This window comes from Adelges cooleyi, unplaced genomic scaffold (genome assembly GCF_023614345.1).
Source record: "Adelges cooleyi isolate 19-005CV unplaced genomic scaffold, UGA_ACOO_1.1 ACOO_flye_CR_arks_rails_tigmint_CR_PRNA_14, whole genome shotgun sequence".
NCBI lineage: Eukaryota > Metazoa > Arthropoda > Insecta > Hemiptera > Adelgidae > Adelges > Adelges cooleyi.
In genome coordinates, this window is record NW_026095795.1 from 816,438 (window position 1) to 844,125 (window position 27,688).

A 27,688-nucleotide genomic window follows, 5' to 3' on the forward strand; every position below is an offset into this window, starting at 1 on the left:
GGCAATAGGCAGGTAATGTCATATTTTAATAGGATTTAATTATAATATATAAATAAATAAGTAATTTACTTTCTTTTATCCATCGGTTGTCAAGGTAGTACTTCGTTATAAGTTGAAAATAGGAATAGAGTTTTTTTTATAAGTTGTTGCCCTTTTTGTTATTATATTTTATTTAATACTGGACTAGTTTCATACTATTGTAATGTGTGCTAAATTTAAAAATATGTTTTACATATTATTGAAATTGTCTACATTTGTATTTTAGTCTTCGTTTAACTTTTTCCATTTGGAGAGAATATCATGCTTCATGAACTTTAATCAAACTATAGATAATTAAGTCAGCCAAATAGAACTAAGTTAGTTGGTATTTAGTATATTAAAGTGTAAACATTAAAAAGTTAGCGCAGTGAAATCAAAATCAAGTAATATGCATTATTTGTTATAGTTATAACGGGCTCTACCGATGGAATTGGAAAACAATACGCAGAACAGGTATGCGAACAGCTAAATTTGTTAAAAATAAATTATAATAATAATTTACTATTTTGAAAGCAACTCATTAGATACACGTATTGACATTTGTTTAGTATTTTAAGAAACAAATATTAAATAAATATAAAATAATTTAAAATATTTTCACTCATAATTTGTAGTTGGCCAGTAAGGGTATGGATGTCGTACTTATCAGCAGAACTAGGTCCAGATTAGAGAGCACGGCAAGTGATATAAGTAAGTATAGTTACAACCAAGACGGATGGAAATATTTAATTAAATGTATAGTATTAAGACAACATAACACAAATGTGTCAAAATACCTTGTACAAGCTTGATAACATGTCTAAGTTGTAGATTGTATTATTTGGCGGTTTATTAAGTTATAATTATTTACTATTGTCAAAAGCAAGATTATTTATTGAACCACTTATGGAGATTCAATAGTCCAGTATGACAATCAAGAACTATTTATAATCTATAGTTATACGGTACACGATCTAATGTGATCTAGTTAATTTTGTGTGACAGGAGGATGTCTATAAGATTAAAAGGTAAATTTCATAGGGCGGTCCATCAATGTTATCTTGGCCGGAATGTTGTGCAGTAGACAGAAAACTGAACAGAGAATGAGTACAGTGGAGATGAGAGTGTTAAGATGGATGAGTGGAGTGCCTAGAAAGGATAAAATCAGAAATGAATACATAAGAGGGAGTCTAAGAGTTGCAAAAATTGTGGGTAAAATGAGAGAGAATAGATTGAGATGGTTGGTTATGTTATGGGAAGAGATGTAGCAGAGGCAGCGAAAGGTGTTATGTAGATGAAAATGTAGAGGGAAAAAAAGAAAGACCGAAGAAAAGATGGATGGACGGAACTGAGTAATATTTGAACACATGGGGTGATTGATCATGAGGTAAAATATCGAGATCTATGGAGGTGTAAAACTAGGACGGCCAACCAAATTTAGTTGAGATTGTAAGGCGAAGATTTAATTGCTCTATTTAATTTTATGATAGACAACCGAATTTATTTGTTTTTTCCCCGTTACTATTCGATACTATTCGATTAATAAAATGATTGAATTTCAGGAAACAGGTACAGCGTGAACACAAAAATCATCGAAGCCGATTTCATAGACAATAATTCTGACTGATATGATCGTATTGAAAAAGAACTGGTGACTTGGATATTGGCGTATTAGTCAATAACGTTGGAATGGCGAATGAATATCCAATTTTTTTCTTAGAAATTGACAAAAAAGATCCATTGTACGACAACATTATAAAATGCAATATCGTATCGGTGGTAAGCATGTGTAAGACAGTCTTGCCTGGCATGGTCAAGCGCCGTCGGGGTGTCATCATAAACGTGTCATCAGCATCATCACTTGTATCGTTTACGTTATTCACGGTTTACGGAGCTTCGAAAGTAAGACTAAATTACTTATTAAAATATTCCTAGGCAATATAAACGATAACCCTTACTTGAAATGGTATTTTTTAAATTAAATTTAAATGTTTACACCAAAGGCATTCGTTTCTAAATTCAGCAAAGACTTGGCTTCGGTGTACAACAAAGATGGTATAACTGTCCAGTGTGTTACACCATGTTTGGTTAAAACCAAATTCGTCAAATTCATGAAAATTCCTTTCTTGGTTACTAATCCTGAAACGTATGTCAATTATGCGCTACAGACTACCGGAATTAAAAGTATCACTACAGGATATCCTCCACACTGGGTTTTTGTACGTATAATATTAATAATAATGTAAAAACATAAACATCTGGGCGCTAAAAATAGTGACTGAAACCTAAAATAATTAGAATCCATTTTTATTTTATTTAAAAATTGTATCACATTATAACATATATTAATATTAATTTATAATTAAAATTGTTTTAGATAAAAATGAGTCAGTTGATTAAAAGTATATGTCCTCCACTACTAATTAAAATATGTATGCATGTTTTACTCAGAGAACGTAAGAAGTATTTAAAAGAGACGTAATTGACTTTAGAGAATTTAATCAAAAATACCTAAACAATTTTTTCTAATAATAAAATAATAATATGGCCAATGTCATTGTTGTGTATTTTAATTCAAATTTTCTGATTGAACAGTTTTTTTGTTTTTCAACAATTTTAGTCTAATACTAGGTGGTGGCGTTAAAAATTTTATTGTGTAAGGTTAATTTATTTAGTTTTGGTGTAATATAAATGTAAAAGACAAATGGTGTTTGTAGCACATAAGAATTCAGTTTGTTAGTTGTAACTATCCATAAGTTGTTAAATATTGTTACAAGTTTGCTATGGTTTTTAATACAGAAAAAAATAACTAAACCTCCGAGAATAACAACAATGTTTTTCTTACTTAACTAAAGTATTCAGTTGTTAAATTAATTTGAAAACTTTTAGATGTCGTGTTCAAACTGATGTGTTGAAAATTATAAAGACTTTAAATTTGTTATAAATTAAGCGTTTTCTAACCAAATATATAATTTATATGATATGTTAAAAAAATGCATTTGTTTATTATTCAATGGTACACGACGGGCAAAGTCTCAAAACGCAATTGATGATTAATTTGATAAATTAGAAGTCGATTAAATACATTTACTGACAGTTAAATCATCATAATAATGCATGATGTTTTACAATAAATTTTTAATAACATTTCATACTTGAATTAATAATTTCTGATCAAAAAATGTTTTTAAAATTATTTTTACCAACATTTTTGTCTCATACAATGTGGTTTATACTATCCGAGCTGGTAAAAAAAATCATGCAGTGTAGGGTTAATTTATTTAGTCGTGTCATAATTTAAATTTGAGAAACAATGTTACTTCTTTGTATTATAAAAAATGTTATCAGTAACATATGATAGTTTTTAACGTTCTTAAGTATTATTAAATTTTTTTTTATGTTTTGTGAAGAAACTTTAAGTGTAGTAACAAAAAAATTATAACCCTTCGATATCAATCACCATATTTTATCTGTTCTGCATTAAGTGTTAAATAGGTGTGAATACTTTCGTTACAAATTCTCTCTGTTTGATGAAAATTTTAATAAGAGTTGAAGTGGAGAAGGGGTTTTAATTAAAAAAATATTAAGATCCCAATCTCAACGCACTTGGTTCACGGAAGAGTGTAGAAATGATTATGGAATGATTTATTGTTGAATAACCGTGTGGTATAAAGTTTGGAATTGTCTGTAAAATTCATTTTGAAAGAAAAAATATGTAATTATTTTATGGAGACGAGAGCCCTCTAATCCTGTTACGGCCTAACACCACTATAAATTACTGTCTTTAATTTTCTTATTAATACTTTATTTTATGCATATCATATCATTTTATGACATACCAATTTGTATTATAGAAAATATTATTAGTTAACACTTGAGATTTTAGCTGTCTATATTTTGTATATTATTAATTATGCATACATTTATTCAGACAACTGTTACAAATTATTCTAGAAAAAACTTAAGCAACACTTATATGTTATAAAATAATTAAATACTTAAATAAACACATAATCACAGAAATAAATGTGACTTGTTAAAAATAATACTAAAACTTTAGGCTTATTTCCTTTTTAGAGTTCAGTGTTTAAATTTGCAATTGCGTGAGAGCCCATGCTTAATTAAAAATAATTAATAAGAAATGATTCTTAGTAGTTACATTTTTTGGTTTCACTTTCAGCATACCTACAAACTGAAGCCTTTATTACAATTTATAAATTTAAATTAAGTATTAACAAATTTATAAAAACACTTTTAACATATTTATAACTAATTTGTATTGAATTTATCGGTATAGTTAATGTTATAATGGAAAAGGTACAACAAACTAAAATATAAACTAATATGGGTAACTATTAAAATGTGAATCTGTGCGTGTACCAATATGGTAATTTTAGTAGTCTTTCAAACCCGTTTTTATACGTTATAACTGTTGTTTTTTCTATGTGTTAATATAAAGGGCATATAGTATGTAGCATTAAGTAGGTACAATTTATTTTGTAAATAATATTGTTATCAATGAAATTGCGTTTGAAATTAGATTTCCCGCGTTTTTCGCTCTTTACTAGATAACCATGGTTACCCAACCTGGTATCGCGAACAAGGCAAAACAGTATAATGTTGTCGCGAACTGTGATAACATTTATTGTGATAGCAACTGCTGATAATCGCTGCCGTCCGTCAACGAACTTTCGAATCAAATATCAACTATATAAAATATATTTTAGCTTTTTATTAAACTTATTCCTAATAGTATTAACTCGATGCTTGTATAATATCGAGCTTGTATATTTATAATAATAGTTGTAGACTTTTGTATGTTCATAATTTTAACCAACGGTATCTGTTACAATGTAAACTAAACTACTGCCCGACGGCCGCTAACAAGTCACATAATATAAGTATTTTAGGTGTTAAGTTATTAAAAATGGAAGACCGATATTCAGACGATTTGAAATCAACGTAAGTAATTATTTTATTTTGCTTTTATATGAAAAAAATCAATAGTTTAAATTTGTACGAATTATCAGGTAGTTAATGTACCCGTCATGTCTACAATATTTTTCTTATCAAAATTGAAATTAAAAAAAAATAATATTCTTATTTATTTACTATGCATTGAGCCCGAACGTTATGGCAAACATTAAATAACATTTTCCGTATCCTTCTACCAACGATGGCTAGTTAACCACGCAAGTGTAAAACATTTTTAAATGGTTATACCTATTAAAATAGGTGTCATGTATAGACTCAATGTGTAGTAAATAATTGAAGACTTAATTGCACTCGTTTGTAAACTTAATATATTTTTTATTATACTAATTTGTAGAGCTGAAAAAGAATTGGAAATGATATTACGCGAAAGTGACTTGAACTCGAGCGTTGAGCTTCTTGATAAAACGCTTACTGATAAAGCACATAAAAGTCAGTTGACTAAGAAGAATGTCAAAAACCTTATAAAAGTATGTGTATAGTGTAATTACTACAAACAAAATGCAATGTTTTTTATATAATATATACTTTCCAGAACGTATTAACTAACGACGACGTCGCTACTATGTTGAGACAAACTCTAGACGAAGATTGTGACGCAAATTGTTTGTACGAACCAAAATTAACCAGAGCAAAAATTAGGTAAAATATCGACTGCTTTAGTATTCTAGTATTTAAGGAGCACACAACATACGCCGTGAACGTAGCGGTTTTAGTTTTTCTATTTTCATGTATTTTAACACAAATTATCGAAAACAAAACAAGATTTGTTATGTGCTCATTGAAATAATAAAACTAATCATTCGTTTGTGATAAAGTACAAAAAAAAAAAATTATTGTTTAGAGAAATGTTGAAAACCTATCCGCCTTCTGTTCATCAATGGTCTCCAAATCAGCAACAGTCTATAATTTCGGAATGTAGACTTTTGATCGAACAAGAATTCCCAGACGATTCCGAAGACGAAGAATATCAGCCTGATAAAAATTTAGATGAAGAAGACGAGGAAGACGATGATGACGAATCCAAATGTACCGAAGTCAATAAATCATTTGACACGGAAGGTGACGTCGACAACGACTGTGAAAACAGTGAACCGATAGAAAACAATAGCAAGGTACGTAATTTTAAAACCAGTTGACTTAAACGACATTTTGGTTTACTAATCATAGTTTATTTTCCTAGGAGACGATCGGCATGCGCACCAGGTCCAAGTTTTCTTTAAGCGATACGCCGTTAGAAATTATTGAACAAGCTTTTATACCGCCCGACATTACCGAAGACATGTACGACTCTGCGTGTGAAAACGACGAGTGGATGGAGTTTCTTAGTGAATTCACTAAACCTTTAGGTAACGTTTACTGTTTTCCCTCGTAGAATAAACCAACAATTGTGGAAATATTTTTTTTTCACTTTAAAATAATTTAATTGTATATTTTTTATGTTTAGATTCTGGGCAAAACGACGATGCCGAGGACGATCCTGAGTATAACGTTTTGTGCGATGATGATTTCACAAATGGTTTAATAAACATATTTAAGATAATCTTTAGTAAGTATAACCCGATATTGATTGCTATGCTTTTCTTTTTACACAGTCGATAAAGAAGAATTTAGGATCGATAAATCGGTCAAAGTCACCCGCAAAGAGTATAATGATTTGATGAACGAACTCTACGAGTTTACCGAAAGTTATACAGATTTCAACGATTCCGGAACGAATAAAGTTTCCACGAGGAGCGACTGTGATAAAGTAAGTAAATAAATAAACAAAAATATTGTTTATTGTGAACGAACCTTAATTGTTGTACATTTTTTTAGGACGTAACTAAGTCAAAAAGTGCCGTGTCGTCTATTCCGACATACACGTCTAGCGTGGCCGATTGGAGTGCCAATTGCGACTTTACGACATATAACGTGATGGTACCAATTAATTTTTCGAACGCTCAATTCGTAGATAGAAAGGATGCCGATTCGAATAGTCAAGTCGTCAAGTCGAATACTTGCCAACAGCTTAAACCGAAACCCAATAATCATTTGTCCATAGTTTCTGTTTTGAACACCACTCACACTAGTAACGCACCGGCAGTTTCGTTGAACAGTACGTCCGACGAGTCGAATTTGGAAAAATATATTAGCGATATTAGTAGACACAATGTTTTCAACGAACAAGAGATTGTCGGAATGCTCCCGAAACAAATGTTAGTTTTCCAACAACAACTCACACAACACGTCCAATTGTTAACGCAACATTACGTGTTGTGCACTTTGGACAAACCGTTCAACAAGTATTTGAGAATTTGTAACAAAATGTTGGCAAGTATTGCTTTTTTTTTTAACCTGTTGATTGCATAAATTAAAACAAACGCCAATTAATTCTCCGTATGTTTGTAGGAATCTATTAAAAATTCAACTAAAGACAAATCGTACGTTCCGGTCAACGTTAATAGTTCTGGAAGGTTCATAAACGATTGGAATTCGGCCATAGAAAACGAAAAGGAATATAACAAGTAATTTGACGACCTGACCTCGCCAGGCTAAACAAAGTTGCAGTTTTTTTTTAATATAATCCTTACTATTTCAGTTTAAAGGATTGTGAAAAATTATCGTTTGAGACTATGCGATTTATGTTGTCCTATTATGAACCCGTGTTCGTGTATCCAGAGTTGTTGCCGACGAAAACGTTTTGCCTCAGACCCACTCGCATGCCCATTACTCCGGCCGAAGAAAAGTATTAAAAAAAATATATGCATTTATTAGTCTTGTTTTTTTTCAAAATTAAGTACTCTATTATTTTTGTTTTATAGACTTTTGCTGTTAAAAATCAACTATGTGTATAAAAGTCTAAAGGAAAAACAACAAACAAGAGCGAAATACAGGAAAAAAGATCTTGCAGACATGATGCCGATGGTTTTGAAGACTGTGCATAAAAGATGGTTTTCACACAGGCGGCTGACCGATCTTAAAATTTTTATTACGCGACACAAGAATACGCTCATTCCCAACAACGTAAATGTACGTGTTTGTGTTTATGAACTATTTCGCCATTATAATTGTGTAATTTCCAATTTAAACTTGTTTTAGTCTTATTTTAAAAATGGCAAAATCGAAGACGTCGTCCACATTGTCAACGTAGAAGCTCTCGCTTCGAAGAAATGCCTATTCGAAAACGACGTACAGAAGTTCCCATCGATTTGGAAACCGACGTTAAAACAGTTATTGAGCAGTAGTAAACCAATGGAGAAAAATGTAAAAATAGGAAAATAATAAAAACCCCATCTGTTAAGAAGCATTCGATGTACATCATTGGTGTTGAACATGTTGTAACGACATGGTTTTACATTTCCGTTTATTTTCACTGTGAAACATCTTTATGTAGCGCCGAGCCCAAAGAGCGTTGCTGGAGCTGGAGTTAAGCAAATATTGAAAAAGTGTTTTTAAAACATAAATAAATTGTTTTAATTTTCCATCTTAAAATAAATATCGTCAAGACTTGAATAATTTGTATTAGGTATCACTATTTATTTTATGTTATAAGTTTGAATTTTATAAGTTATCTAGTTTTGTAAAAAAAAATAAAATAAAACAACACATTATTTTTTCTACTTTATCTTTTTTTTTTTGAATAACAATAATAAATATAGTGAATTTACACAAATATAGGATTATGCTTCATGGCGTACACAGAGTCTGTATATTCATACAGTTGACACGTTGACAATTTTGTAAAGAAATCGCCAGGATAACACCCCGTATGAACAAACTTACAAAAACAATAAGTCTTAACTTAAGCAAAAAAAAATAAAATGAATTAAAAATGTTGCCTACAAGATCGTTGATGGTTATAGTAAGTTACTCGTAATAATGTTTAACAAAAATAAATAAATAAATAATAGGTAAAAATATAATAAAACTAACTAAACACACACTTTTAAAGTCTACTCTAAACCAAAGGTATTTATGATTTGGCATTAAACGTTTCCTCATAAAGTTGAGCGCCTAATGATTTTCTATTGTTTCGATAGGTTTCTCTTGAAGCGCATCTACCTATATTTGGACGGGTTCCCCTGGGGTTTACGGTAAACAATATTGGAGTAAGAGATTATCACAAGTATAATATTACAAACGAAGGTGATCGAGAGCGAATCTCGATTGAAATATAATATAATGACCGCGTGGAACTACTTGAGTAGTAACAATCCCACTAAGAGTACGAATAAAGAACCGTGCAACGGGTTCGTAGTCCTCGACGATCTACTGGTATTTGATTCTATTTGCATGTCGATCGAATGTTGTTCACATAGATTCTGGAATAAATAAAAAAAATGTAACTATTAATATATTGCCTGAAAGTTAAACTTAATAACAATCGTTAAAATCTTACTAATAAAGACGACGCCATGTTATTGAGAAATTGGTTCGTGAATGCGACGGTTTGATCGCCACAAGTAGATTTCACTATGTTGTGGACGCATTGTAAATAACCGCGGAATGATCTGGTTTGGAAATGAAATACCGATTAATGAACGAAATCACTTAAAATAATAATAAATTTAAACAAAAAAATGTGTTCTACCCGCAGAGATGTTTTAAATTGTTGTTGATATAATCTTGAGTAAACAGCGTATGGCCATCGGAACTGTCAGTGTCCATTATTCGACGTATGTTGTTTTGGTGTTTGTTACCGCACTCTTCGTACTCTTTATGAACGGTCTTTAAACAAGGAGCGTGTTTCAAATATTCTGTAAACATCAAAATACAGCAAGACGTTAGCACAGATGGATCGGAGCAATTAATTATTAAATCTGAGTGGATACGGTTAAAACACGAATCATTGTAAAACAAATACCTTCCAACCTAACCAGTTCAACATCATCAAAGTTAAAATTATTCTACTTTTGTTATTATTGTAATTGTTATTGTCGATGATAAAAAGTATTACTAACCGTCTTGGTAAGGGCCTGCCTCACAAATTTCTTGCATCACCATTGTCGGGTGGTTATACAGTTTATAGAAAGTCTTACGCTGTTCGGGTGTCATGCAGTGTCTCGTGTAGCTGTCCACGCACACTAAATGTTTTTCGTAATTTTTGTATCTGAAATAAAGTTTTGTTAGCAAAAATAGTTACTAATTCTAATCGGTTGTCAGGTGCCGCTTTGATCGGTCATAATGACCAACACTTACGGACAGTTATCGACAAAATCCTCTTTTTTAACAACCACAGGAAAATCGGTGTAGTTGAACAGAGGAAATTGTTTACAGTTCATAACTTGTGGATTATTACAAGTCGTCGGCTCATCGTTTTGTTGTTGTTTATCTGCTGGTAAACTAGTGACAACGCCTCCGACTGCAACCCAAAAACGTTTTAACGTTGATTAATAAAACACAATTAATTTATTAGTCAATAAAATTCATTGATAATCAATTCATAACTAACAGCATAACTGTTTCTATGTTTTTAATGTGTAGGTATAAAATAAGAAGGGTGTTTTTTTTTTTTAATTTCAGGTCTAATCAAATTAAAGCTGAATAATTATCAACAACAGTTGTATATAGCTTATGTTTATAGTCTATATATTTGAGCCATCCTACTATATATTTTCTCCTTCTACTACAACTTTGGAAAATAAAATGAATGTCCCTAAAACTCTGCATAAAAAAATTGGTTCTACTACAAAAATAAATTGTTTAATTAAACTTAGATAAAAATGAAACGCATCGATCGTAGATTGTAAGAACAACTATTAAGAATAAATAACATTTTATAGTCAACAAACTTGTTTTTAAAAAAATCTTGTTATTTATGGTACCTACACAACAGCTTTTTTAGATCTATACTTAGTCTGAATTCCATACTATAAATCATAAAACTATGTTCAAAGAATCATATAAAGAAAAAGTTTCCACCCCTTCTAGGGAAAAAAGTTTTTTTTTTTTGGTTTGTCAACGTAATATACTACTATGTTTAAAAAATATTCCAAGTTTGGTAAATACTTAGGCATAAACACACAAAAATTGTTTAAAAAAAAAAAAAGACACATTTTCAAAGTCAAAACAACATCTTCTCAGTTCGCATCGAAGCTAAAAACTAGCTGCATAGTCGAATAAAAAACGGTTTAACAATTGAATATAATAAGTAACAGGGTAGATAAATATGTATTAACAAAAAAAAAAAAATTCTTAAATCGTTTAAGCATATTATGTCAACTATATTTTCTGTGTATTGTGTTCATAATTTTTAGGCCTTTGGACATTTTATTATCATCAAACTAACATCTCGATGATTTGTGCTTGTGTCTCTCAAACTACTAATTAATAAAAAAAACATAAACCATTCTCTCCTAATCATTTGTGGTAGGTGTTATAATAACTGGTCATTCAACACTCTCGTTACTGTAATATCATAAATCATAATATTATGGTCTTATTTTCCAACATTGGTTTGGTTGTTGTATTTGTGTACATATAAATAATATTATATAATCACAGTAAAGATAACACAAATGATGTATGTATAAGAAAACAATTTTTTTTTTATTCATGAATGGTAAACATTTAGACGTAAAAAAAAAAAACTATGAAATTCATGGAAATTTGTTTATCTACAATGCAGTGTTAATTATAATACACATCGCATCTAGTCAACATAATAGAAATAGTGTGCGATTGCAAAAAAAGAACTATGGCAAATAATAAATTGGCAATAATTGTGTCAGACGTTATTCCGCCAATGTCACTGTCATTGCCATTGGCTAGAGCTAGTAGGTTCAAAAACACTGTACAGAATAAAAAGTATTAATAAAAGTATAAATGGAAATTCGAAATAATCGAAAAAAATAATTATTATTAAGTACTTTAGATAATGTGTAAAAAAAAAAAACTATGACAGTGCCGACTATTATTATGTATGTATCATCATCTCGACTAATTAAAAATTTACAAGAAGACACCGCCCGGTCGTAACAATGATTAAGATATAATTAAAATAAAATAATAATTTCTAAATAAAAATTAATGAAACATTGCGAAATAACAATCAAATTTCTAGTATTGTCTGGTTTTTTTTTTTACGACAATGCGGTGATAAAGTTGAAAAAGAAAAAAAGAACAACAGCAATAATTATTCATTTAATGAATAATAATAACTATTGGCCTTGGTGTAAGTGTCTAAAACCGTTAACAACAAAATCTTAAATCAAGTGTACTGTTATGAAGAATAATATGCGCGTCATAAGTGATTTATTTATTACAAAGATTTTATTTTGCTAATCGATTTTCCCGTGAAATTCAATACGACCATTGTAGTGCATTCAAATTTAAAAACCCATCGGATTTATGATAATTTCGTTACAAGAATATAACTGTTTAAAATATGGTTTACTGTTTAAAATAATCGATAACATTAAACCGAGTTGGTTTCAAACATTTAAAAAAAAAAAAAAATAATGATAATAACGAAATAATTCAACGCATTAAATACTTGAAAATTGAACGAATCCTTTGTAGGCATTAAAATGATTTAAGTAGGTGTCATAATAATATAAGGCTTACAAAGAAATGCAAACATAAAAATATAACAGAGGCGCATAAAAAAAGCCCAACTCTTTGTATTAAATAAAATACCGTCAATTATTTATGTGAAAATAACAAAATATACATCAAGTCAATAAATATTAACACCAAACTATTAACGAGACCATTTAAGACAACCTTTATTCTTTGTATTTTAATGTTTACAAAGGATTCGTCGTTTAATTCTTAAGTCTGTAAATCCATACCGTGTAAACTGTTTGTTTAATTCACGTGTTTGGTACTCTAATGAAGAAATCTATCGGTTTAGATAATATCGTGACACGAAAGTAAATAAAAATCCAAAACGAAATAAAACGGGGACAATTTTTTGTAAGCTCAGATTTATTTTTAAAATATTTTCTAGGCGAAAACGTTTTGGCGTACCAAGGATTTTTCTACAACGTCAAATGTACAATAATCACATTGGTTTTTATTATACCATTAAGTCGTTGTTCGGGTGTTAAGCAATCGTATTTGTCAAGCAACGACCGTGTTAATATATTTTTATTACCAAATGGGAAATTAACAAAGGGATTGAAACGATTCAATTATGTATCAATAAAGAAAACGACGGTGGCGGCGGCGGCTCGGTAAATAACAATAATAATAAATAACATCGTCGGTTGGTGGTATGACGTGAAAGCTTAATAATATTATAATGGAAACGATAAAAATATTTTTTACGGAGCAGTGTATATTTTATCAAATCAAAATATTGCAATTATTTTTTAATGCCGAATAAGAAAACTTAAATTCTACATCCGTGGTTGCCATAGCGACTGGACAGGTTTTTTTAAGGATATTTTAGTCTGGCGGTAAGAGAAAAAAAAACGTGTTCGATTAATCCGTATATTATCTCGTTGACATTGAAGGTAGGTACACGTCACGTTGGTACAACACGGAAGTTAGCACAGCAGCTGTGACGGAGTGATATTATTAATAATAATATTATACTTACAGAAAACTGCTACGATTGCGATAAAAAACATCATATCGATACTGGTTCGCCTCGGGTCGGTCCGTGGTGAATCTGAGAGAAAACAATGATATTAATTTATTTTGTTATCGTATAATATTATATTACACTACGGCCGCCGTCGACTCGAGTTTGAAAATGTAATTATTATAATAATTAAATAATCTATATCGCAAATGAACGACACACAAAAATTAACAGCGTGTACTCACAAAAATAAAAAAAACCGTACCGTAACCGTCGGCCGGGCTGACTGATAGCACTATCGCGGCACACGCCGTACACGTTGAAAACACTCGGCCAATTGCCGCGATAACGGCGCGCGGCCAACTATCGATAGTGTACAGCCGCCGTAGTACCGCGGTATAATACTGGGACGCGCGCAATCGACCGAACTATCGATAGTACCGCGTTCGTGGTATCAATGACCTGTTGGTTACCCGCGGCTGCCGGCGGGCCTAAGGGCAATTATAGTTGCAAGCAACTGCTGCAGCTGCTCTGCTGTGTAATGTATGTGTATTAATAATATGTTGTGTTACGTGACCGACCGGCAGTAATAATAGCGATACACTGAACTCGAAAGCCTTCGCCGACCGACGCAATCAACCGACAACGACCGCGATAGGTAATGACGAAATTAAAACAAATCATCGACAGTATCGGGGGGTTTTTTTTTTTTGTTTGTTTGTTGTATTTCGTTTACCCGCTACTATTTTGCAGCACACGTACACGATAAATATTTTTCTAATATTAGCCGACAGGCGCGTAGCCAGGAAGTTCAAACGGGGAGGGGGAGTGTTTTCTAAAATATTTACTTCAAGTATAACTTAACAAAATTTCATGTTGATCGTACAATCATACAAATTTGTTATGTTTACATTAATTACATTTTCGTGCGACGACGTTTTATGGCCGAATCATTTATTATTTCCTTTATCAATAATGTAGGAATGTAAAAACACCTATAACATTCCCCCTCCCCCCCCCCCTACTCGCATGTTAGCCGAGTACCTTGGTCACAGAATAGAAAGCGGAAGGGTCACTTTCGATGTAAACGATAAAGTGACGGCCATTTTAGTATTATAATAATGGGTATGTTATATCTATACACAACAAAATATAATAATAATGTATAGATAAAACAATATCGTAGTGGTGTAGTCTTAAAAATATGGCCCCCGAATTTTCCAAAAAGGCTAAAGACTATGAATACCTATTGCTAATAATATGTATTTTAAGGGATTTTTTTTTCTAGCCCCAACTCCTTTTTTGCATTCCTAGATACCCATCTGTCCGTCTGTAATGATGTTTTTCCGTTGTTATTCGTACAGGGTGATTCATTAATGCTAAGACACTCATTCTCTCTTCAAATAATTGCAACTTTGTAGTTTTTTTTTTGGAGACACTAGCTTATTTTGTTACTGTTATTTTACAATAATAGACAATACTCAAATTTTTTTCAAAACTATCAACTTTTAAAACTTTAATTGTAACTATAATGTAAAAACAAAATATAAATGTTGTCTGCTTATATTTTAATTTTGAACCACTGTGCAACGTAAATTTACAATATTATATTAAATAGAGTACGTGATCAGGTATATTTTTAAGAGCCTAATTCCTGAACCTAACCAAAAGTGTGCTGTGTAAAAGATAAATGTGATCATATTTTGTGCATTATTAATTTTAATATTTTTTCACAAACATGTACTCAACCAACATTAGCTATGAAACATCCAAACATACTGTACTTTTTTTAATTTTTTAGTACTTGAATAATTCCTATTTTTAAATCAATAAACCTAACCTACAATATTCGTGTTAGGATTTTCAAATACCTAACTCTTGTCACTATAATTTCAATCATTAATTTGGTCATTGTGACTGATAAGGTCTTGGAATTTAGTTAGGTCAAGTTAGATTAGTAATTATAATAAAATAGTATTATATTTTTTTTTTCCTAGCCAATATTATGCTTAGGTACCTTATTAGGTAGGCATATTTTATATTTATGATCTATATAACACTAATGTATAGTTAACTTTATATGTTTTATTAATTTTCCATATTATATCTCTTAATTATCTTCGAAAGAATGATTAAATACATAGTTATTTTTGTTTTGTTCTTATATTTATAAGATTATTATGAATAAGCATTGTTTAAAAAGGTCCTAGCACATATTTATCTATCCGAACCAACTATGAACATAATCGTTTTTTATATTTAAGAAAAAAGTAAGTTTTATAATGTTTTTATTCGGGTTATGTATAAATAAATATTATGAAATATTTTTTCTCGCTCTTGGGGCTCATTAAAAAAAATCTTGTTGACATTTTTGTTGATAAATTATTTAGAAAAATTAATCTTTTGCTTGGCCTTAGACCAATGCCAATTTTTGCAACTTTTGGCAAATTAAATTTTTAATTTGTTATTTGGAATAGCCTATTGCTAAATTTATTCATTTTATCGTGCTGACTTTCAGCAGTCCTCATGCACGCAATTAAAATAGTTTTTAAATGCATAACTTATTTTCGAACAAGAAAAAAGTGGCATGGGCGTTTCTTAATATATTTTATTTAAAGACTATACAATAATATAAGAACCTTCTAATTCGTTAAGGCAGTGGTATAATCATATGTTGTCTGAAGTCAATTAACAACTTAAATATTATTTAAATAAAAATACTATTCATAGACGACAGTTGTAAATATATTGTGTTTATTATTTATATTTTATCTCCAAGTTAAGAGGGCGTCGCACCGTCCATTTTTAAGGAGTCAAGTATAGGTACTTTTTACAAAATCTTAATTTAAAGGTTAAACTGTAATGTGTAATTATTAGTTCAATAACTAGGACTCTATTTTGGTTGTTAATTTATTTTTTGGACTATCACAGCATCCTTGGAAGCTATTTAAAAATGTATTTTCATAACTACATGTTTAAGCAGACTGAAAATAGCTCGCTTAATTTTGGTTTTAGAGTAAAAGCACCCATTATAAAATTAAAAGAGAACAATATTCCGGAGGGCAAGACGGTGTGTTTTTTTTTCATTATTCTAAGTATAACGCTCAATACATAGTTTAGAAATAACGACTATTTTAACATTTTTAAAGGACTGAAAAATGAATTTTTTTAAAAAAACGAACCGTCTTGCCCTCCGAAATATTGTTCTCTTTTAATTTTTTTATACATGCTTGCACTCTAAAACCAAAATTAAGCGAGTTGCTTAAACATGTTTTTACCACTGAAAATCACCGGTGCGACGCCCTCTTAAACAAATTATATTATGATGATATTTGTCACGTGCACATATTGTAGGTATTTCGTTGTTTACTTATTCATTCTAGTTTACATAACTTATTATCAAACGTCTCACAAAGAGAACATGGTGACCTATTTATTCCAATTATATTTAGATTTTAGACAGCCATAATACAAATACATTAGTAGGTATAGTGATAGACATTGATTGACACCCATATACTTATTTGCATACATATTTAGTCGCAAGTGTTTGAAAAATTAAAGTAGTTGTATCCATTAAATACTGATAAACCTTATAAATGTCTAAAATAAAATTTCTGAGTACCTATCGCTGTGCCTATTTCATATTATAATATTAGTGAAAGAGTTATTATTTAAGTCTAAAAATAAAGTTGAGACCACAAAAAACACCGTTTAAATACTCACTGTACTCAGGTACAATTTGTAGATGTTATATTGTATTTAAATGAAAATTATTTAATGAACAAATTATTAAAATTAAAACTACATTAGAAAATCTATACAAAAACTTATTGTATTTCATACAAATATTTTTCTTATAACATATTTCCATTTATTAACTATCTATTTATTAGTCTTATATTTTATAAATACTTATAAAATACTTAGAAGCTAAAAATATTTTTTTTTTATAATGCTAAGTTTTGAAAGTACTGTTTCTAATGTGTTATTTACAGCTGCTTAAGAGCTCTTTATTTATTGATGTTTTGTTAAATGTCAATGGTTTATATTTAACCATTACGTATTTCTATTAATTTTAAATAATATAATATATAATATTAAACTAAATGTATTTAGTCATAGCTGTTGTATTGAAAATGAACGTGGTTTTACTAGTTTTCATTGAGCAAGGTAAACCGTAAATTCCTTGTTACAGGTATAAGTTTAATTCATGGTTATACGGCCTTAACATAACGACGAATATCATATACCTACCTATATATAAATAATATATACTTAATACTTGGAAGGTGAATAGTTTAACTCAAACTGTAAAATTTAACCAAGTGTAATTTAGTGATAAATAATAAATGTAAACAAAAACTATAAAGCCTTTGAATCTTAAAGTTTTAAGCAAGTCTACCATCTAACGACCAAAATGTGACTTTGTCATCTATCTTATACAGCATTTTTGATATAAATAAAATAAAATTGATATAAAAATGTGTGTCACGCGATTTTATATCTATGAACGTTTTAAATTCGAAATTTCAAAGTGTTTATTTGACGGTTTTAATTTTATTTATTTATTGCAAAATTAAAAAAAAAATTACTTAAAACTGGTTATCGACCAAACAAGAAATTTTCAGAAATGTTTACTTAATTTAAACATTAAACCTAAAAATTCAATTTTTGTTATTTTCATACAATGTAGTCCTCTAAATTATGATTTCAACATCACAATTTGAAATACTAAACATTACAAAGTTAAACTATAATTAACACATCATACTAACACTGCGGTTATGCAACAAATCAAAATATAATGCATTTTATTATAACGTTTAATGATAATGCTATTTAACACACCTATTATACTTATATATGACATAGCTAATATAATAGTAAATGAACGATCATGATAACCATTGCCCTTGTAATTTTTTTTTTTCTGGACATTAGTCACACAATAATAGCTATATTAAAAACTATTGCAATTACTTTATTCTATTGATAATAATGGTTTTTAAACAATATATTTATATTTTATTTTTGAAAACATTTTTATCACTAAATAACGGTTGTAAACAGGCTCTTTAATTATATAAACTTGTACATTTAGAAAAAAAATAGTGTATTAATTATAATAAATTATTTTTATTAAAAACAAAAAGCCAGCATAGTAAGGTCGGAGGGTTACCTGTGATATTATTACCTGTAAATTGTAATCATAATAGCTGAAACTGATAAAAAACATTTAAAAAAAACGTTTTAATGCGAAACTGTAGATACAACAAAGTATTAAATATAAATCACTTAATTGTCAATTATATAATCGTGTTATTTAATTTTTTGGGTTTCCCAAAAATAAAGCATGACTGGATGTTTGAATTTTTTTAAAACTTTTATCGAAGAATAATAATTTACTGAACGTTTAAATGGACTTAATGGATTAGGCAATTCATTATAGGTGTACAATTTAGACGTTTTTTTACGGAAGATTTTGAAATAATTTTTTACAATATTCATTTGTTTTAATAACTAACTTTTCAATAATGTAACTAGTCGGTATGTTTAATAGATGTGTCTATTAAAAATTAAAAATAGCTCAACTAATAAATAGCTAAAAATGCACACTAATAAAAATTACCTACAATTTAATTCTACATAAGTAACCTACTGCATACACAATATATGTATGCATTAACTGTTGTTGAAAATACATAAATTATATGAACAATATTATGTTGTCTTATTAAAAGTACAATAGAAAAACTAAGCATTTTTATTTTTTCTTTAATTTATTTTTCACATAATTTATTAAAATATACGAACATAATTAGAACTAAGTTGTTAATGAAGTAATTAGTTATAGTATACTTATTAGTTACTGTGTATGCACATTAAAGAAACACAAGTGGGAAATTTTGGATAGTATGTTTTTGAAAACAAATAAAAATGTAATGTTTCACAAAAAATATAAAATATTAATTATCAAGCTCAAATAGTTTTATGTAAAGATAAGACGTTCACGTTTTGAAAATAAAAAAAAATACCTTTTCAGCTTCGCATGGAAGCTAAACAAAAAGATAAAATTAAAAGTAATAGAATTTTAAGATTTCTTGTTCTTAAAATAAGACTATCGTCTATAAAGGGGTCTAAAGTAGTACATAAAAAGCTCAAAATTTGTACAAATTTTTAATTGTTCTTTTTTTTATCTTTACAAATGACTAAAAATGTAATTATACCGCTTATATTATGTTTATTATACTTAATGGATAGTGTTTTTTTACGGTGTTTTTACTATTCAGCAATAATAAATCCTATGAACTAGTGACTGCCCCAATTAAATTTTGTTAAATTTCAAAGTTTTTTTTTCAACCCTTTATTGCGATATTTTTGCATTCCAATCATCATAACTTTAGACGTCCCAGACGGTGAAATACTTTTCATAAAAAGAATTAAGTTTATCTAAACAAAACATTAATACAAATTAAATAGAATAGATATAGTATATATAAATATTATAAAACATTCTTAAGTGGTTTGAAAGCGGTTCTAAAGAGGTTTTAATAAATTTCACCCATGATAATGTACTCTCAGGTTAATTAGTACAAGCTAGAGAATATTATTTTAAACGTATATAATTTTTTTTATGAATAAAAGCCATTTTAGTGGTAAACAAAATATGCTTTTACTATGACAAAATTGTGAGATTTTGGTCGGTTACATTAAAATTCTGCAAAAAGACAAGAATTTGGTTGGTCTCTTTATGTTTTTGTTACCTCTTTGACCTCTCTATAATTATTCCTGGATAACTGATAAGAGAATCGACTGCTAAGACATTATGAACGATAAGAGACAGAAAATCAGTTAATTTTAATACACGCTTCATGATCCAAGTTTATCCTCAAAATGAAAGATCAAGTTATTAATCTAACTGCGTTCAAATACATCATAGCAATCTGTGCCATTTGGACGTCTTATAATGGAATATCTCAAATGAATTGAACATTTTCTTTACACAAAACTTTAATGCAAAATATTATACCTACATTTATGGGAATTTAGTGTAAACATTTTGATAATTGACATATTATTTTGTCAAAATTACTTACTAGAAGTGTATGTGGAAAATAACCAGTCGTTAGTGCTTCGACTCCGGTAGTCGTTAACGCAGATTGGACATATTTTTCTGGGGTAGGTGCAATCCAAGAGGGTTTTTCTATCTTACTCATCTTGGTTACCACATAACCAGGCATCACGCACTGAATAATAATGCCAAAACGTTTATACTCGGTACCAAGGTCTTCGCTGAATTTCTCTACGAATTTCTACGGTACAGAAACAACAATAATAAATATTAAAATAAACTCATTTGTCAATGCAGTCGATGTACGCCTTACCCACTTGTTGTATACCCACACTAGAATCTAAAACCCGTTAGGTAATTCTTCTTTTTAACAATGATTATTATGATTTTTGTTGTTATTATTTTACATTTTTATTCTTATTGTAAGACAAAGTTCGGGTAAGGAGAATAAACATTTTTTTCTCGTGTAAAAAATTTCAAGAATATTATTTTACCAGTTGTTAAATGTACATATTTTTACAATCCTCAAATTTCAAACACTTACAAGAAGAGTAATTATTTACCACTGATATGTATGTATTTTCTTGGACATTCGCATATCTGTGGCACGGTAATATAGAATTAAATTTGTAGGCTACTTTTCTATTCACTCGAATTCTCGATGTGTTTTACTTATAAATATTTATTTCAGATAATAAAATTTATTTTATACCGGATAAATTTACTTAAACTAATGGACTCGGGGTAAGTAAAGATGAGACATTAACTTCCTGGTGAGATTTTGGCGTGCACAGAAAGTGGGCATTGTGTATAGACTAAGGTCGCGTTGTTAAATAATATTTTATTCGTTTTTTTTTTTACTTTTGAAGACCCATAAACGGTTAATAGCGGACAGGGACACGGTGCTGACGCTGATCCAATATTCACAATGACCCCTCGACGTTTTTTAACCATACCGGGCATGACAATTCGGCACATGTTAATCACAGACAAAATATTGCACTTTACAATATTGTCCAGCACGGGATCGTCTCGTGTGAAATTTAAAAAATACTCTGGATGTGGATAGCATTGTCCTGCGTTATTAATTAACACCCCAATGTCCATCCCGTCGAGCTCTTTGGTTATCCGCGAATACAACGCAGACCCTTCTTCCGTGAAATCTGCTATAATAATTTTAGTCTCGACGCCGTAAGTGTTACCTATATACATAGGTTTTATATTAATTATAATAGACAGATACGTTGAATAGTAAAATCCGCCTTAAAAAAACATGCACAGTGGGGTAACAGTGGGAACGGAGCATAGTCAGGTCAATGTAGTCAAAACAATGTAGAAATTAATACAGAGTGCGATTCATTAAGGATAAGACACTCTTCTTTTTTTCTTAAAACATAATTGCAACTTTATAGTTTTGCTATTTTAATACACTTTAGTTTATGTTATTTTACTACTGGTTATCCAAAAGGCAAAATGTTCAACTAATTATTCTTAATTTAAAAGTTAATTATAACTATACTTTGCCATTTAAGTTTCAAAAGCTGATAGAGCTTTGGAAAACACTAAAAAAGTAAATATTTAGAAATTTTATAACACTGGAAAATAACACGAAAGTGTTTTCAGAAAATTAAAAATTGTACTTTTTTCTGAGAAACATGAATGGACCTAACCGGGTACAGGCGGTTTCTATATTTTCATTCTGATTTGAATACTGAAGTAGGAAGTCTTCTTTAATAAAATAACTAACTATATTTAAAAAAAAAATATTTCAAGTTTATCAACACGAAATGACCTTGGCAAGCATGATTTCGGTGCACGTTAAGACTTAATACAATTATTTTGAGTATTAATAAAAGTCGATGAAGTGCTATTACAATACTTACGAATATATTTAGCGGTATGTTCAAGTTTTGATTCGGTTCTACTTATTAACACTATAGCCATGCCCATTTTGGCTAACTAAAAATGCATGGATCGATAAATCACAGAAATAGTTTACATATTGCTATGTGTTATTATTGTTTCATAATTAAATAATCAAATAGAATATACAAATATTATAAACGGTATCGTACTTGTTCAGCGTAAGCTTTTCCAATTCCATCGGTAGAACCGGTCACAACTAGACATAGAAATATATTATAAACTTAAAATAATTAACAAATTTTTAATTGATTAGCTCCACAACACAAAAAAACAACGAACAGGAAATATTACTTAATATTTATATAAATTAGAGCAATTTAATCGAATGAAAATTATTTCCTGAAACGATATTGTCCGCGAATGGCATCACAATGTACATATTCATTTTGTACCTCAAAACTTAATAAATATAATAAAAAATAATTGTAAATAAAAAACATGTATTATTTAGCAAGAATAAAAAGTAATGTTAGTAATGTTAGCTTTTTGTCTTTACTGTACAACTCGAAATACTGGAGATGTTCCCTTTTCCAAATCATCCGGTAGTTTGTATTATTTCACCTTTGGTGCTAAAAGTTGGAACTTTCAAACTATTTTACGTTAAACGGATTTATAATTGATTATATTTCGCTATAGCTACAAAAACTACAATAATCAGCATTTGTGGATTTGTTCATCTAAGGTATTATAAATGCGTTCCATTTAGCTAGTTACCTGCCCATTTTCCAGTTGATCTGAAGTCTATATGTGTGTTTAGAAATGGCGCAATAGCATTATAATAAATTAGACGAATCAAAGCCGATGTAAACTTGAGAACGAATATGGTTAGCAAAAAAAGACTTAATTTTTCTAATGAAGTGTATTCGCTTAACAGCTTAAACATTTTGAACACAATTAATGATTTAAAAAAATAGTATTATAAGAAACCGATTGACGATAGTTTAATATTTGGCATAACGTTGTTGAGTACTTCTCTTATAAGTATACTTAGCAAAGATGATTAGGAAAACAATAAAACGATGTTTTATTTTCATACGCTTGTATGATTAGGTACACATAAAACATAATTTGCATGGATAATTTGTTAATGTATCTATATATTTATTTAAAATAACTATGCAATACATTTATTGTTTAATTTTTTGCCATCAAAATTTCTATATTCAATATAATATATCCTTTCATATACTATACTAAATGGTATTTTAATACCTGGCTTTTTATCTATGATATTTCTCGTTTATATTTACACCAATTTCACATTACTCAAACAAAAATAAGGCAAAGTACAACGTTTTACAACAAGGTTACTAAATATTTTTTTCTAAAATTGTTGACTTGACTATAAAACTCTATTCTGCTAAAATCTCAGATGGAATTTCGGGAAAGGAAGGAGGAGAACTGAAGACGCCCTTGCACAAATATCTATGGATATTTAACCTAACAAACAAAACAAAACACTAGGGGCCGGCTTTGACCTCAGTAAAGTTATGGACAGCATTTCTCATAAAACTCTAGTAAATATTCTTAAATCAATTGGCATAGTCAGAAAAAAGCTTCCCTGATCTCAAAATGATCAAGAAAACAATCAAGTCAGAATCTACAATCACCTTTGCAGTTCCCCAATAGAAAGTTTTAGTACCCATTTTATATTTAAGATATGTAACTCCATTAGGTAATTTAAATCTATATGGAAACAATTTTCTTACGTAGACGATATAGTCATACTTAAATCTGGAGCCAGTTGGCAAGACATTTATAAAAAGAAGTGAAATTGTTTAAACATGATTGAAGAATGAACTATACCAAATATAATTTCATAGCCTTTACTCATTGAGGTATAATATAATTATAATGATTCTAAACAAATCTAAATCATACCCTTCTCGAAGACTTTTTAAAGTTTTCTCTACAAAACCACTATTTTATAGAATTTTTCTATATTTCACGTATAAAGTCGATTGAATACAAATTAAATCAATGTATAATATAAGACAAACAAATAACTTAGAAATTTCAACTATTCGAAGTCTAACCGAAATTTTTCACAAGTAGATCTAAACCTATTAAATAAAGTCCCAATTCATATAATAGCTACAAAACTTATATTAAATAGATTAAAATATGGTTAAACTATAAAATAAACAACTTATAGTTCAAATGGTGTATGTGCTGTGAATCTAATTTACCTGATTTATATTTATTATTACCACGATTATCTACTTAATAACCGTGATTATTACTAACTACTAATTGCTATTTTTATTTTATTTTTTTCTATTATTATAGATTGTCTAAATTATTTATCTACATATTTTTAATCCAATTATTTATATTAGTTCTCCAATTTCACCAATAAGAGGTTGTCCGCAGTAGTGAGTTATGCCATTAATTTTTTTATTTTTTTTCCTAATAACAATGAATGATTATTATAGTTTATTCTATGATGTTCAATCAATTATTATTGTTATATTATTAATTTGTAAATAACCAAAACTTCATTATTAACTTGTAAGCACACCTAAGTGTTTTTATTCAGTACACACTAAAAAATATTGATGGGCTTTTCTTGGATAAATAATCAATAATTAGTAAATACATATTATTGCATTAATTTCGTACATTGTTATTTATAAAAATGATTAACAACACATTTTATGTACTTGATCTTTTTACGATTCAACTTCGACTATGCACGACTGGGAAAACAGAAATATTTCAAAACCAGTAGGTTTGCTTTTAGTACACTTGTTAGTTTTTTCACATTGCCAAAATTATAATATAAAACCAGTATAAACAAATTAATATTTATTACGTTAGTAAAATAATACTTTATAAACAACTATTTTGGTTTTCCTGATGACTTGACCTCCAATTGTTTAATAAGCCTAAAAATGAAAAAATATTTTAGTTAAAAACAGCAGTTAATGAACTAGTATGCCATACTCTTCGACTTCGTTCTTAGCATCATCCGCTGGCTTAGTCAATACTTTTTTCAATGCCCCAATCATATAGTCTTTGTTCAGAGAATCTGAAATCGGCAACAATTCATTTTAATGTTTAGTTTACAACTCATTATGCAACTACTTCTAGATGTTCCTTAATCTTAAGTAAAAAAAAAAGTGGTTTACTTTTCGAATCTTTCTTGTCATTTGGGCAATCGTCGGCTTTTGATTTCCTTTTGCCTAAAGAATTTAACGTCGTCAAATACTTTATCTCGCCCGTTTCTGGGTCCAGTGGCAATTTCAGACCTTCCAATTTACTTATTATGTCTTTTTCATTGTAAGATGTTATTTTGCTCGACTCATCAGCGTCTTGTTGTGCGTTAAGTGTAAAAAAAATATTATTTTAGTTGGTTTTTTTAGCTTGACTAAGAAAATCGGCTATTTAACAAGGCCAATAATTAGACTCTTGAAAAGACATTGTTTCCATTCGGCTGTAGTTTATGTATTTATTGTAAGTACACTACATTAAAGAAATAAGCTTACTACTTACTGGCAGCATCAGTTTCTGATTTTTCATTTTGCGCTTTTTCTTCTTCGGTTTTTTTTCTCTCGTTATTTTCGGCAAGTTTCTGGCCTACTTTTGCATACAGTGATATTAATCGATCTTCGAGCTCATTTACAATTTTTTCTATACTCTCTGGGTACCCATAGTCAATTTTCATACATTTCATGAACTCCAAAGCCCACTGAAGTTGATTTATACCTGCGTGAAAACCTACGATTGTAAATGTGCAAAAAATTATCAATACAGAGGTGTACCTATTTGTATTTTCGACCCTTTGCCATACACTGACCAAAGTACAGTTATCAGATTGTCCCATAAAGTAGCAAAAGGCTGTTGGAGCGCATAAGTTGGGCCAGTAGCTTTTGGTTGGACGCGAAAATGATACAAAACCAGAACAAACGCTGATTCTTTATTTCTATAACAAAAACATATTGTTCATTTGCATTACATGGACTCTGCTTTGTTCATAAATACTTAACTGATCGCCCGCCGTTGCCATTTTCCCAGTGAATTTTGAATAATTTAAACGGCCAAAGGAAATTTAGCAATACTTGTTTAAAAAAAACTACACAACTATTAGCTATTTCTAGCCAGTCATTATAAATTAGGTACACCTTTATAAAGAAATTTGAGTAAAACATTTCAAAAAACAGTCCGTAACTTAAATATGTTTTAGTTTTAATAGTATTTTAAATGTATATTATAGATTTTTTTTATGAAATATGATTTTTTATTACTACTATACCATAAGGCTGTATCAACTTATACAAGCTCTGTCGGTATCAAGAAAACCGTTAGATGTTTGCATCGTGGATAACATACCTTGAGGCTTTCATAACAATTATTATGTCTTACTGGCTTACAATTTTTTATTCCAAAGTCCACTTTGTAACATTTAAAATGCATGAAATAATTAATTTATCACATTTTTTACTCTTAAAAAGTTATAAAATAAAATAAACATTTTTGGATGTAACATTATTTAGTTTTTACAAAATTACAATTAAATTGTATTGTAAAATTATTGTAATATATAAAATATTTTGTTATTATGTAACTAATAATCAAACGGTGCCGTCATTATCAGAATATTGCACCAAAGAATATACTGTGAGGATTTGGGTAAACGACATAACGTAATAGACAAAAAAGGCGTGTCTCCTTTCCGGTTTGAAATGTTTGGTGCAGCATAAGTCATAACTCCGTGCAGTTTGCAGATGCAACCGAAAACATAGCAAGATTAGTAGTTGTTCCTTAAAGTTTTAAAGGTGCAACCAAAACAGCAACGGAGTAGAAGAAGTCGTGGAAAAAACAAAGGTAGTGATGAGAATAGAACTTGTAACGTCAGAGGTAATGTGATATGAGATATGCATGAAATAAAATATTAACAAGAAAATTAAAGGCAGCAATTTATAGTGGTGTTAAGCCATAACAGGATTGGAGGGGTCTCACGGGAATCTTAATATTTTTAAATTAAAACCCCTTCTCCACTTCAACTCTTATTTAAATTTTCATCGCACAGAGAGAACTTGTAACGAAACTATTCACACCTATTTAACACTTAATTACATAATGCAGAACAGATAAAATATGGTGGTGAATCTCAAAGGGTTATAATTTTTTGTTACTACATTTAAAGTTTTTCACAAAACATA

General features: G+C 29.4%; 5 protein-coding genes across 7 annotated transcripts in view; 2 read left to right on the plus strand and 3 right to left on the minus strand.

The window, feature by feature from the left end:
- The window catches only part of LOC126847982 (very-long-chain 3-oxoacyl-CoA reductase-B-like), a 75,510-nt gene extending 74,754 nt beyond the window's left edge, over nucleotides 1–756 (plus strand). Inside the window, exons 2-3 of the transcript XR_007687176.1 lie at nucleotides 446–492; nucleotides 654–756. The gene's annotated coding sequence lies outside the window, so the exon portion shown is untranslated. The remainder of the gene's footprint in view (nucleotides 1–445; nucleotides 493–653) is intronic.
- A 3,934-nt stretch (nucleotides 757–4,690) lies between these two features.
- LOC126847959 (GON-4-like protein) lies at nucleotides 4,691–8,630 on the plus strand. Its single transcript, XM_050588409.1, has 12 exons — nucleotides 4,691–4,980; nucleotides 5,348–5,480; nucleotides 5,546–5,652; nucleotides 5,855–6,125; nucleotides 6,194–6,359; nucleotides 6,458–6,529; nucleotides 6,606–6,760; nucleotides 6,829–7,323; nucleotides 7,402–7,517; nucleotides 7,592–7,738; nucleotides 7,815–8,022; nucleotides 8,092–8,630. The coding sequence occupies exons 1-12, from the start codon at nucleotides 4,946–4,948 to the stop codon at nucleotides 8,272–8,274; spliced, it is 2,088 nt and encodes a 695-aa protein (XP_050444366.1). The 5' UTR covers nucleotides 4,691–4,945; the 3' UTR covers nucleotides 8,275–8,630.
- On the minus strand, nucleotides 8,576–14,110 carry LOC126847983 (uncharacterized). Of its 2 annotated transcripts, XM_050588468.1 has the most exons (7): nucleotides 13,788–14,110; nucleotides 13,538–13,609; nucleotides 10,192–10,354; nucleotides 9,954–10,102; nucleotides 9,584–9,749; nucleotides 9,392–9,503; nucleotides 8,576–9,314 (listed from the first exon to the last, which is right to left on the minus strand). In XM_050588468.1, the coding sequence occupies exons 2-7, from the start codon at nucleotides 13,569–13,571 to the stop codon at nucleotides 9,189–9,191; spliced, it is 750 nt and encodes a 249-aa protein (XP_050444425.1). In that variant the 5' UTR covers nucleotides 13,572–13,609; nucleotides 13,788–14,110; the 3' UTR covers nucleotides 8,576–9,188. The 2 variants fall into 2 exon arrangements, with proteins under 2 accessions (XP_050444425.1, XP_050444424.1); XM_050588467.1 differs by lacking the exon at nucleotides 13,788–14,110 and having other exon boundaries at nucleotides 13,538–13,775.
- A 5,409-nt stretch (nucleotides 14,111–19,519) lies between these two features.
- LOC126847975 (very-long-chain 3-oxoacyl-CoA reductase-like) lies at nucleotides 19,520–23,428 on the minus strand. The gene is made up of 6 exons (XM_050588438.1): nucleotides 23,238–23,428; nucleotides 22,673–22,719; nucleotides 22,481–22,556; nucleotides 21,459–21,799; nucleotides 20,623–20,838; nucleotides 19,520–19,975 (listed from the first exon to the last, which is right to left on the minus strand). The coding sequence occupies exons 1-6, from the start codon at nucleotides 23,404–23,406 to the stop codon at nucleotides 19,868–19,870; spliced, it is 957 nt and encodes a 318-aa protein (XP_050444395.1). The 5' UTR covers nucleotides 23,407–23,428; the 3' UTR covers nucleotides 19,520–19,867.
- Nucleotides 23,429–25,313: 1,885 nt separating this feature from the next.
- Nucleotides 25,314–26,943, minus strand: LOC126847985 (uncharacterized). 2 transcript variants are annotated; one of them, XM_050588471.1, is made up of 6 exons: nucleotides 26,513–26,943; nucleotides 26,288–26,448; nucleotides 26,019–26,231; nucleotides 25,655–25,837; nucleotides 25,470–25,554; nucleotides 25,314–25,411 (listed from the first exon to the last, which is right to left on the minus strand). In XM_050588471.1, exons 1-6 carry the CDS (start codon nucleotides 26,530–26,532, stop codon nucleotides 25,366–25,368), a joined length of 708 nt encoding a protein of 235 aa, XP_050444428.1. In that variant the 5' UTR covers nucleotides 26,533–26,943; the 3' UTR covers nucleotides 25,314–25,365. The 2 variants fall into 2 exon arrangements, with proteins under 2 accessions (XP_050444428.1, XP_050444429.1); XM_050588472.1 differs by lacking the exon at nucleotides 25,655–25,837.
- Nucleotides 26,944–27,688: the final 745 nt, after the last annotated feature.